The following is a 12022-nucleotide window of genomic DNA, read 5'->3' as shown; positions in this document are numbered from 1 at the left end:
GTATGAATTTTAAACTAGCTGGAAACAATATAATGTAGTGTGAGATATAACGTCATGTCGGGCACCTTTATGTACTTTTATTTTTATTCCGCGGCTTCTATTACTAACCTACTAAGAGTGAATGTTAGGTCCCTCCCGAATGTAAGATGGCGCCTCGGGCGTCAGTAGTGGATCTCATGACCGTTGCTCTATGGCACCACCTGGCGTAGGAAAAGCAGGACTCAGAGGCGGGGAGACTGCGGATCACACACTCGCCACCACCATTCTATCCGGCGCCAAAGCCGAGCTCCCACACACAGCCATCCCCCCCGACCTGCCGCTCACCCCGCGGCCACCCATGGCTCTGTGTAACGGAGACTCCAAGGTCAGTTACGGTGCGGGGGGCGCTGGTGGTGAGGGGGCATAGAGGAGGGTGGTACCCGGCTGGGGCTCATTAGCCCACCACCAGCCGAGGCCTTGTCTGCTGATAGCAGCAGAGTGGGCTAAGGTGAGGCCGGGGCACTGTGACAGAGCCATCCTTTCCTTGAGAGCCTGTATCACGGCTGCCATGCCCACCACTGTGCTTAGGGTGTGCCCACTCTGCATGTGCCCAGACAGGAGCTCTGTGGTGGGGTCAGGGCTCTTTTACATGATGAGATGAGTGGACGAGTCCTGCTCTCCTCTGCCATGCCAGTGCCACACGTGGGTCAAAGTGTCATGTTGGCAGTGCCAATGGCAAAATGCCAGGTTGTTGTGACCCTATTACCTGATGTAGGTGAGCACTGGACACGTGCCTGCTTTGTTAAAGGGGAAGCATTATACTATTGTCATTCTCACACTTGTATTTAAAAATCTTTTTGGTTCCTTCATTTATTTTTACATGAATATGGTTAGTTAGTTATACCCCTTTCAGACATATGACCCGGGAAATATCCTGCTCAGACCCGGGAATTTCTCCTGAGCAAATTCCCGGGTATTTGGTCGAGGCCCCCTTTCACACTACAGCGTCTAACTGGGAAATTCCCAGGTAGACCCCTTTCAGACGAGCCGGGTTTTTTAGTTTTAATATTGCCTGCCTCTCCTCTGCCCTTCCTAGCCTATCCCCTCTCCTGCTGCCGCTGATGATGTCGTCATCATCATGCAGCAGGCAGCCGACCAATCACTACCAGCATTTTAATATTAAATTATTTAAATCTGCCCTGGTGGTCCAGCGGGAGTGCAGGCGGCCCGCTGTGACAGAGACCCTGCGGCGGGTGTCCCCAGCATCCGGCGTGGGGGGTGGTGAGCAGCAGCGCTGAGCGTCCTATAGGATGCTCTGCGCTGCCAACTCAAAGCAGCAGCGCTGAGCGTCGTATAGGATGCTCTGAGCTGCCAACTCAATGTAAAAGCTGTTTGGTGCAGCCCGGGAGTAGGGTAGCACCATTCAGACATAAGCAGGGTAATATCCCGGGACTTAAGTCCCGGGATATTACCTGGTCAATTGAAGGGTCGGCTACCCGGGAACGTGTTCCCGGGTAGGTACCTTTCAGACATACGCGGCAACCCGGGAATTTGACTGAGGCAGGCCAAATTACCGGGATTCTCAGTATGCCTGAAAGGGGTATTAGTAGTACAGTGCATGTTTATGTAATAGTCGGATCACTAATAAGGCTGCATACACATTGCTGTTTTTTATTTATTAAAAAGCATGAGTGGAGATGTAATGTGTTCTACATGTGCTCAACATGCGTTTTGTATGCAGCTCATATATGGTCAGTCTGTGACCATACACAATGTTCTTGCTTCCTGGAGTCTAGCCTCTGTTACTGAGTTACTTGCAAGTGAATATGTACACAATGTTTTGGATGGCCTTTTGCAGTGCATTGATATATGTTTAGCACAGAGAAATGGGCCAGAAGTGTCTATGTAAATTGCATATTTCCCAATTGGAAAGGATGTTGTGTTTGCTTTTTATTTTTTTAAATATACACACCTGCTTTGAAGTGGCATTGAAATACACTATTAAGCGTTATTTTAAAAGTCGTAGTAACAAAGTGCACATCTAATTTTTACTTATGTATATGTTAATACTGATTTGTTTTGTTATTTTTCAACCTTTCATTTGTATTTGGGGGAAGGAAAGTATGTTCTGTTTGGTCAGTAGAAGTTATTTATGAAGTGCAAAACTGCAGCCTAGTGCTCCTCTGTGGCAATGCATATCTATTTTTGTGTGAGTGCATTTAGTCCTACTTGGGAAGCATATGTCATATGTGATTGTGCTTAATATTGTGGTTCATAAATCTGTTTTAGGATGATCATTTTACATTTGGTTTTCTTCACCAGTTGCCGACCAAAGTTTAAAGGGGGAAATCCATCCACTTTTTAGTCTTAAAAATGTATCTGTTCTATCTCTGTAAAAGTATTCTGTGCTGCCTCTTGCCATTTGCTGTGTTTTAATGATTGTAAAAAGTCTGGCATTTCTTTAGCCCCCTCAAAAATCTTGTCTTATCCCCCTACATTAGGCATGGGGGACCTCAGACCCGGGGGCCGTATAAGGCCCGCGGAATCATTTGGTCTGGCCCTCCAGAGCTTTTCATCTGGCTAGCCGGGTGCCTAGAATGTCACCCGGCAGCCAGAATCTATGCAGCAGTGTCACCTGGAGGATGCTTCAGACGGTCGCAGCACTGCCGTTACAGTATCCTTAGGATGCTCCGGGCATTGTTGTAATCACTGGTGATTGTGGCCCCGCCCTGTGTAACATCACATGTAGGGGGATTGGCCTGAACCGGGCCCGTGAATAATGTTATATATATCAAAATGGCCCTCAGCAGAAAAAAGGTTCCCCACCCCTGCCCTACATAAAGACAGTTGTGTTTAAAACTGTTGGAAAATAATTTGCACACCATTGGTATTTTTATCTTCGCATTTGGGGATATTATTCTTTAAGCTGCATACACACACAACGTTTAACGATAATCGTTCAAAAAATCGTTGTGTGTGTATGCAGCCTTATGGTGCATACACACGGTCAGATTTTTCTTCAGATCTGAACGATAACGATTTAAAAAATCGTTCAATCGTTCATATCTGAAGGAAAATCTGACATATCTGTCAGATCTGTCAGATGAGCGACGCGCGTTCCCGATGGTCAGATAACGATATCTGACATCTGATGTATTTGCAGTTAGACTTGGACGATTCCATTAATTTTAATGCAGTCAAAAGTCATTCAAATCTGTGGTAAAATCGTTCAAATCGTTCATCTGACAAATCTGACCGTGTGTATGCTCCATTAAGCTGTATACACACACAACGATTTTGTTACCAATGATTTTCTGTCAGATTTTCTAATGATTTTTTTGAACTACCAATGATTTTTGCATATTCCCTTACTGAAAATCGTTGAGTTGACGAGTCTGACTGAACTACAAACGTGAACACGCATGAACGATAATCGTTCATCATTTGACTCAGAAAGTGAAAGATTTTTTCAAACGATATCGTTTAACGATAACCGTTCAAAAAATCGTATGTGTATGCAGCTTAAGAGATGAGCAGTTTGTTTTTTGAGATAACCGAACACACTCGTATGTTAGGGGTTCCGAGACAAAATGAGACCCAGTTTGGAATCACTTTGGGGTTCAGAGAAAAGCCCTGACTCAGGTCTTCTCTCCATTCAGAACACTTAAGTGTTTTGGATTGCATTTAAGTCACTTTGGGGGTGATTCACTTCAGCAGTTGAATAGTGCCGGGAAGTTGGTCCCGGAGCTATTCAGTTCAGTATGCTGTTAGGGCGACTAAATGATTTCTTCTCGCCCCCCCTGAGGGGTAAAAGACTTATCGAACCATCTAGTAGCTGGTTCCCGCCGAAGTTTCCTTCAGGATAGCTGGCACTCCTGAGGGTGTGAGGAGAGATCTTACAAAGTGCTGGCCATGAGCCTGTTTTCCGGCTTAGCACGGCACTAACAAGCACGCTGCTGACACTTTAACCCAGGTTAAGTTGCGAGAACCGGCATTCTCCAACTTAAGTTGTAATAGTCGGACTAAACAGCATGCTGAATGGAATAGCTCCGGTACCAACTTCCCGGCGCTATTCAACTCCCGCTGAATTGAATTGCCCCCTTGGAGCGAGAAGAGTACCTACCAATCGGCTTCTGTCATTTTACAGACTGCTCTGCAAATATGACAAGCTGACTGGTTGCTATGGGCAGCTTCTCTACTTTATCTCTCTCCATTTAATCTCTGAGGTATGACCGCATACTTTTGTTTTACTCTGCAACAGACGTTACATATAAATTGCATGTCATAAGTAATACTCTGGTCAGTGGTCATAACAGTGCGAGCAACTACAATGATGTGCAGATATGCTATTTGAAATCCTGTTTATTTATTTCTTTTTTTTTTAAATCTGTCTCTACTGAGACGCATCTGAGTTTGTAAACTACAGTAAGAACTTGAATATTTGTTCTTTTAACTTCCATTCAGAGTGTTGCACTTAGTACAATTAAACTGCCTTAATCTGATTCATGTATGGGCCATCTATTCATTAAACCTGCTGTTCCTAAGTATATATGTTTTCTAGCTGAGTCTCACAGAAAAAATGGCTGAACTGAGAAACCCTCGTGAGTGGAGAGCCTATAATGAGAAGACACTTTAAATGGCCTCATCTGATTGGTCCTCCTGTTCACACCCCTACTCCACCTAAATTTCATTATAGTGAATGAAATTGCCTGTTTAAGGCCCCCATACACGGGGTGATATAGCAGGCGATCCAACTGATTGGTGCGATTTGCCTGCTATATCGTACCGTGTATGGCCCTGATATCAGGCCAAGCGCCCTCCGCAGGGTTGTAAATCGCACCCCTTGATCTCTCTGCAGGACCATAGGAGCCGGCATACCCGATCGCACTGTGTGTGCGGACCGCCCGATATGTCGGATGACGGATCCCCTGTCGTATCGCACGGTGTATGGGGGCCTCCTGTCTTAAAGGCTCCAGAAACGGTGGCCTAACCCTACCCCCATGGCCCTTAGGGGGTATTACTAAGTTAGTTAAATGTATATAGTAGGTGGTAGTGCAGCTCTAAATTGTATTAAATTTGTTAATATAGATAGAATATTATGTGCATGCATATGAATTCTAATATTTTGTTACTATTATAAACAAGTCTTAGCTTATTTGAAAGGTACTTATGATTGTGGAAGTCTATCCATGGAATGTGACTAGGACAGGAAGTTTTTAGATAATAACATTAGAAAATGCATGCATTTCTCATCCTGTCCCATGGTCAAAGGCATGACTCTCCAACCCCATCGTCTTTCTCTTGAGGCTTCTAAGTCGCTTTTAATTCAATTACTTCACATTTCAAATAGTAGGTCACAGTCATTGGTTTATTCTGAGTTTTTTTTTTGCCCACGTTATTGTTGCCCTCATGTCTTCTGGTCACATGAAAGCATTTACCATTTTCATTACTCTGATTTACACATTTCCCTCTGCATAGTGCAGTAATCACATTTTCTGCTCTCATCTGTAGACCAATCTGGACTAACACTCCTCCAACTCATAGGCAATTGTACATGCAAGTCATACGTATGCATGCACATCATCTAGAAACCAGTGCAACAGCTGCAATTAGTGGTACTATCAGTCCTGCAGCTAATGTACAAGCCCAGCTGGATGGTATAACTCATCCATAAATTCATCCTGACGATTATGGCCAAGGTAAACTTAATAAGCAGTTATGTACAGCCATATTTTTGGTAGTGGCTTTATTTTTTATTTGCTCTCTGCATAGTTTTGTTGGCAGTAACCAGTAGTATCTTTAAGATTACATTTACATCTTCCAATATTTCATTTGATCAAATATGGTATATTTACTATTTTTGTGGTTTTCAGCTTGTCAAAGCAGGAAGCGACATAAAGGATGGACAGCATCACTATGAGGGAGCTGTAGTGATTTTAGATGCTGGAGCTCAGTATGGAAAAGTCATAGACCGTCGTGTTCGCGAGTTCTTTGTGCAGTCTGAAATCTATCCCCTGGAAACACCAGCGTTTGCCATCAGAGAACAAGGATTCCGGTAAGAGGACAATGTTTGTAGTGTTTTTTTGTTTTGCATCTGTATTATTTTCCTGTAATCTTCATTTTGAAGGTTGTGACAAGCACACATTTTGAAATAAACACTTAAGCTGGCCACACACTAGACCAACTTACATCCAACCAGCCAACTAGTTGATTGGTTGGAATGAAAATCTGGTAAGGTATGAAAGTAAATGACAATCAGCAATTTGCTCCCAAACGCCAGAAAATGGACAAAAACTGTTGCTTGAACAATTTGTTTAGATCAAACATTTAACAAACTTTTCTGAACGACCATTTTCATCTGTTTTCTGGCATTTAGGAGCAAATTGTTGATCATCAGTTACTCCCATACGTTACCAGATTTTCATTCCAACCAATCAACTAGTTGGATGGTTGGATGAAAGTTGGTCTAGTGTCTGGCCAGCTTTAGAAGTTGTAAGAACTTCATGCATGATACGGACAAACTGTGTCTCCTGCAAAGTTACTGAACGTTTAGAGAAATGTATTTAGACTGTACAGAATAATTCATTTGAAGGGGGTGTGTTTATTTTTCATTTTCTTTTTTTCTCCCTGCTCTTCCCGCCCTCTCATTAGATCAATCCTTGCACTTAAGGTGCGTATCCAGTACCTGATTTTACCAGGCGATTAAACGATAAAGACGTTATCATTCAATCGTTTGAAAATCGGTCAGTTTACTGTAAAAATAACTACCAGCAATGCGCGCGCCCACTGGTTGTTTTTGACATCCATCGTCTCCCGAACATGCTGGTCAACCTGACAACGTCGTCAGGTTGCCCATGTTAGGGGATAATTGATGTGCCTACACTGAACGGCTGAACGTTCAGTGTAGGCACATCAGACTGCGAAACGACTGTACGATTACAATGTCGTAATCGTGCACTTGTTTCACAGGCGCTAAGTGGATACGCACCTTTACTGCCTCGCTTGCACCTTGCCTTTCTCACACATTGCATCTCTCTGCTCCATCTCCTACGTTCTCTCTGTTGGTGAATTGCAAAATGCTTTTAAGTGTTAAAATAGACTTAAGGTTATCAGGTTATAAGGTTAGCACACTAGGCTATCAGGAAAGACAGTACGATTACGACATCGTAATCGTACCGTCGTTCCTGATCCCCTGTAGTGTCTGCACTGAATGATCAGTCGTTCAGTGCAGGCACTGTCCATCATTCCTGAACATGCCAATCTGTTATCGGCAGATTGTGCTGCATGTTCAGGCGATGGACAATGTCGGAAACGACCAGCGGGAGTGCGCATCGCTTGTCGTTTCAAACATAACCGTGCACGATTTATGCGCGATTACTGAGCGATTGCACGATTACAATGTCGTAATCGTGCAGTCGCTCAGTAATATCGCCCAGTGTGTACCCACCAATAATGTTGAAACTAGCCATACTGTTTACAATATGTGCACTTCAAAAATAAATATTTACTAGTAGAAATGCTGCATGGCTGAGGACATTTATCAGACTTGTACAGCACCTTGCAAAAGTATTCACACCCCTTTGAATTTTTCATGTTTTGTTGCCTCACAACCTGGAATCAAAATGGATTGTTTGAAGGTGTGCATCATTTCATTCACAGAACATGCCTACAACTGTGAAGTTGTGTGTTTTTTTGTTTGTTTTTTATGTGAATCAAACAACATTTAGGACAAAATAAACTATTCACCCCCCCTAAAGTCAGTACTTTGTCGAGCCACCTTTTGCGGCAATTACAGCTGCAAGTCGCTTTGAATAAGTCTCTGAGCTTGTCACATCTTGCCCCTGGGATTTTTGCCCATTCCTCAAGGCAAAACTGCTCCAGCTCCTTTATGTTTGCTGTTCACAAGCGGAAACCATCCATCTTCAAGTCTGACCACAGATTCTCAATTGGATTAAGATCTGGGCTTTGACTAGGCCATTCCAACACATTCAAATGTTTCCCCTTAAACCAGGGCTAGACAAATCCTGGGGGCCAGGTCGCCTTTGCGACCAGATTTTACAGAAGCCAGGTACTGTAAAAAATAAAGCTAATTGGCATTAGCAGTACTAATAATGAGTCTGAGTGACTCATAGTATGCTGGCTGGTCAGTGACTGTGGGCATTAAGAAGGAGGCGGCATCTCTGGGCCGCAATCAACGGCACTGTCAGGCATTATAGTCACAATGGAGCCTGCCTGGCAGAGAGGAAGGATCGGCTCCGCCCTCTCATTGTGACGTGTGATGTCACCTGCTGAGTTGCTGCCGCCGCACACATGGTGTTTGATGCCTGCCAGACCATTTGAGCCTAGTACCCCTGCAGCTAATGGACACAGCCGCCCCGCAGAATAACCGAGGCCGCAGCGCATAGACTCCGGCTAGGACTAGAAGGAGCCGGAGGATGGAGCGGAGCCGCGAGAGAGTGAGTGGGAGCAGCCACAGCAGGAGAAAAAGGTTACCTATATATGTATTTCCCGGGCCTATCTTACTGTACATGACTGTGCCTCCTTACTGTCCCCCCGTTGATGTACAGTCCTCCCTTCCTGTCCCATGTGTATATACAGACCTCCCTCCCTGCCCTTCTGTGCTCATACAGTCTCCCCCCCCCCCCCTGTGCATATACAGTCCCCCCTCCCTGCTTCCTGTGCATATACATTCCTCCCTGCTCCCTGTGTATATATACAGTCCTCCCTCCATGTCCCCCTGTGTATATAGTCCCCCCTATGTATATACAGTCCCCCCTAACTGCCCCCTGTGCATATACAGTCCCCCCTCCCTGCTCCATGTCCACCTGTGCATATACAGTCCCCCCCCCCCTCCTTGCCCCCGTGCATATACAGCCCCCTCCACGCCCTACTGTGCTCTCCCTCCCTACCCCCCCTGTGCATCTACAGTCCCCCCTCCTTGCCCCCCGTGCATATACAGCCCCCCTCCATGCCCTACTGTGCATCTACAGTCCACCCCCCCTGCCCCTCTGTGCATATACGGTCTGCCAGTTCTCCCTCCCTGCCCCCCCCCCCCCCCCTGTGCATATACAGTCCTCCCTCCCTGACCCCCCTGTGCATATACAATACAATCCTCCTCCCTACGCCTTGTGCTATAACTTCATATGTTTTGGTCATGGACGATGGTCTGGCTCCTGAACTTTTAAGCTGGCTCCTAGTTTTAGCAAGAATTTGTCGAGCCCTGCCTTAAACCACTCGAGTGTTGCTTTAGCAGTATGCTTTGGGTCATTGTCCTGCTGCAAATCACAGGCAGACTGAAACAGGTTTTGCTCAAGAATATCCCTGTATTTGGCACCATCCATCTTTCCTTCGACTCAAATCAGTTTCCCAGTCTCTGCTGCTGAAAAAAACATCCCCACAGCATGATGCTACAAAATTCCAGATAAAAAAAAAAAATTACAGGTTGTAATGTAACAAAAAAGGTAAAAAGCCAAGGGGGAGAATACTTTTGCAAGGCGCTGTAGCTGGTAAACCTCAGGTTGCTGGTTACTAGCTATTAAGAGCAAATAGTGTCTTGCTAAAGTATTCACCGTTCGGCTTTTTACCTTTTTTGTTACATTACAACCTGTGTATTTATTTTTTTAATCTGAATTTTATGTGATGGATCTGCACAAAATAGTTTATAAAAAGAATCTTTATAAATAAAATTTTGAAAATTAGCATGTGCATATGTAATCATCCCCTTTGCTATGAAGCCCCTCAAAAGTTCTGGTGCAACCAATTACCTTCAGAAGTCACATAATTAGTGGAATGAAGTCCACCTGTGTGAAATCTAAGTGTCACATGATCTGTCAGTATAAACACAGCTTTTCTGAAAGGCCCCAGAGGCTGCAACACCACTAAGCAAGAGGCATCACACCATGAAGACTAGGGACAAAGTTGTTGAGAAGTACAATTCTGGGTTGGGGTATAAAATAAATATCCAAATCTTTGATGATCCCCCGAAGCACTATCAAATCCATCATCATCAAATTGAAAGAACATAGTACCACAACAAACCTGCCAAGAGAGGGCCACCCACCAAAACTCAGATCGGGCAAGGAGGGCATTAATCAGAGAGGCAGTATAGAGACCAAAGGTAACCCTGAAGTAGCTGCAGAGTTCCATAGCAGAGACTGGTGTATCTGTGCAGGTGACCACAATAAGCCGTACACTTTATAGAGCTGGGCTTTATGGAAGAGTGGCCAGAAAAAAGCCATTACTTAGTGATAAAAATAAGAAGACATGATTTGAGTTTGCCCATAGGCATGTGGGCGACTCCCCAAATGTATGGAGGAAGGTGCTCTGGTCAGATGAGACTAAAATTTTACTTTTTGGCTACCAAGGAAAACGCTGTCTGCCTCAAACCCAACACATCCCATCACCCAAAGAACACCATCCCCACAGCGAAACATGGTGGTGGCAGCATCATGCTGTAGGGATGTTTTTCAGCAGCAGGGACTGGGAAACTGATTTGATTCGAAGGAAAGATGGATGGTGCTAAATACAGGGATATTCTTGAGCAAAACCTGTTTCAGTCTGCCTGCGATTTGAGACTGGGACGGAGGTTCACCTTCCAGCAGGACAATGACTAAAGCAACACTCGAGTGGTTTAAGGGGAAACACTTAAATGTGTTGGAATGGCCTAGTCAAAGCCCAGATCTCAATCCAATTGAGAATCTGTGGTCAGACTTGAAGATTGCTGTTCACAAGCGGAAACCATCCAACATGAAGGAGCTGGAGCAGTTTTGCCTTGAGGAATCCCAGGGGCACGATGTGGCAAGCTCATAGAGACTTATCCAAAGCGACTTGCAGCTGTAATTGCCACAAAAGGTGGCTCGACAAATTACTGACTTTAGGGGGGTGAATAGTTATGCACGCTGAAGTTTTCTGTTATGTTGTCCTAAATGTTGTTTGATTCACAATATAAAAAAACACAACTTCACAGTTGTAGGCATGTTCTGTGAATGAAATGATGCACACCTTCAAACAATCCATTTTAATTCCAGGTTGTGAGGCAACAAAACATGAAAAGAGCAAAGGGGGGTGAATACTTTTGCAAGGCACTGTATGGACATGGCTATTCTTAGCTTTTTATTTTATTAAATAAGCCTGCTAGTTTAATCCTAACATACAAAAACATGTATTTTAGCAAATGTAGTAAGTAAGAGTTTTTGATTTTTGCAGAGCTATCATTATATCAGGAGGACCAAACTCTGTTTATGCAGAAGATGCTCCCTGGTTTGATTCTGCTATATTTACTATTGGCAAACCAGTTCTTGGGATCTGTTATGGCATGCAGGTAGGTAGTAACTTAAATATCTTATTTAGTTATTGCGGAGAGAGTGTTTTGGACTGTCATTTACCAGTCTCCCAGCCACTCTACCCTTTCATGTGATTTCCTACGGTACAGCTAAGGTCCGAATGTAATTACCTGTGGCACTTACCGCAGGCTGCACTTAACGCAGATTTCTGCTGCCACCCTCCTGATGTGTAAGCAGAAATCCTCTATAAGTAGGACTTCTGGAGGATCGCACGGAAATAGGCCACTAATTGAATAGCTCTGGGCATTAAACCCAGGAGATGCAACCTTGCTGGAAACCTATCAGTTCATTGAAATCTCCCCCCCTAACACTCACAAGAACCATTTGAAAAATGGGGAATTTCAGTGATTGAAATTATCAATACAAACAAATTGCTACCGACAAATAAACAAAAATTCATGGTGCATAACCAACTGTTGATCTTAAGCCAACATTAGGCTATGCTTCTGCCATCCTGACTGCTTGGTGCCCCCATACTGTGCATTACAGAAAGGAAATCTGTTGTGCATACAAAAATATTTCTCCTGTAATTGCACCCTTACTGCAGATATGTCTGCCATTTATTATTTATTTACACTTTTGTGCGAATGGACTCTGATTGTGGCATGATGGGTGTTCTACACGTCCTACGTTGCAACCCGGAAAGTATTCACAACGCTTCACTTTTTCCACATTTTGTTATGTTGCAGCCTTATTCCAAA

General features: G+C 44.2%; 1 protein-coding gene across 1 annotated transcript in view; it reads left to right on the top strand.

The window, feature by feature from the left end:
- The first annotated feature begins 171 nt into the window (after positions 1-171).
- Positions 172-12022, top strand: part of GMPS (guanosine monophosphate synthase) — a 46139-nt gene continuing 34288 nt past the window's right edge. The window contains exons 1-3 of the mRNA XM_088447684.1: positions 172-364; positions 5853-6034; positions 11185-11299. Of these exons, the coding sequence (XP_088303810.1) occupies positions 191-364; positions 5853-6034; positions 11185-11299 (471 nt within the window). The 5' untranslated portion in view covers positions 172-190. The remainder of the gene's footprint in view (positions 365-5852; positions 6035-11184; positions 11300-12022) is intronic.

The sequence above is a fragment of the Taudactylus pleione genome, unplaced genomic scaffold (assembly GCF_031769625.1).
Source record: "Taudactylus pleione unplaced genomic scaffold, aTauple2 ptg000436l, whole genome shotgun sequence".
In the NCBI taxonomy this organism is placed as follows: domain Eukaryota; kingdom Metazoa; phylum Chordata; class Amphibia; order Anura; family Myobatrachidae; genus Taudactylus; species Taudactylus pleione.
This window is presented reverse-complemented; position numbering and strand designations above follow the sequence as displayed.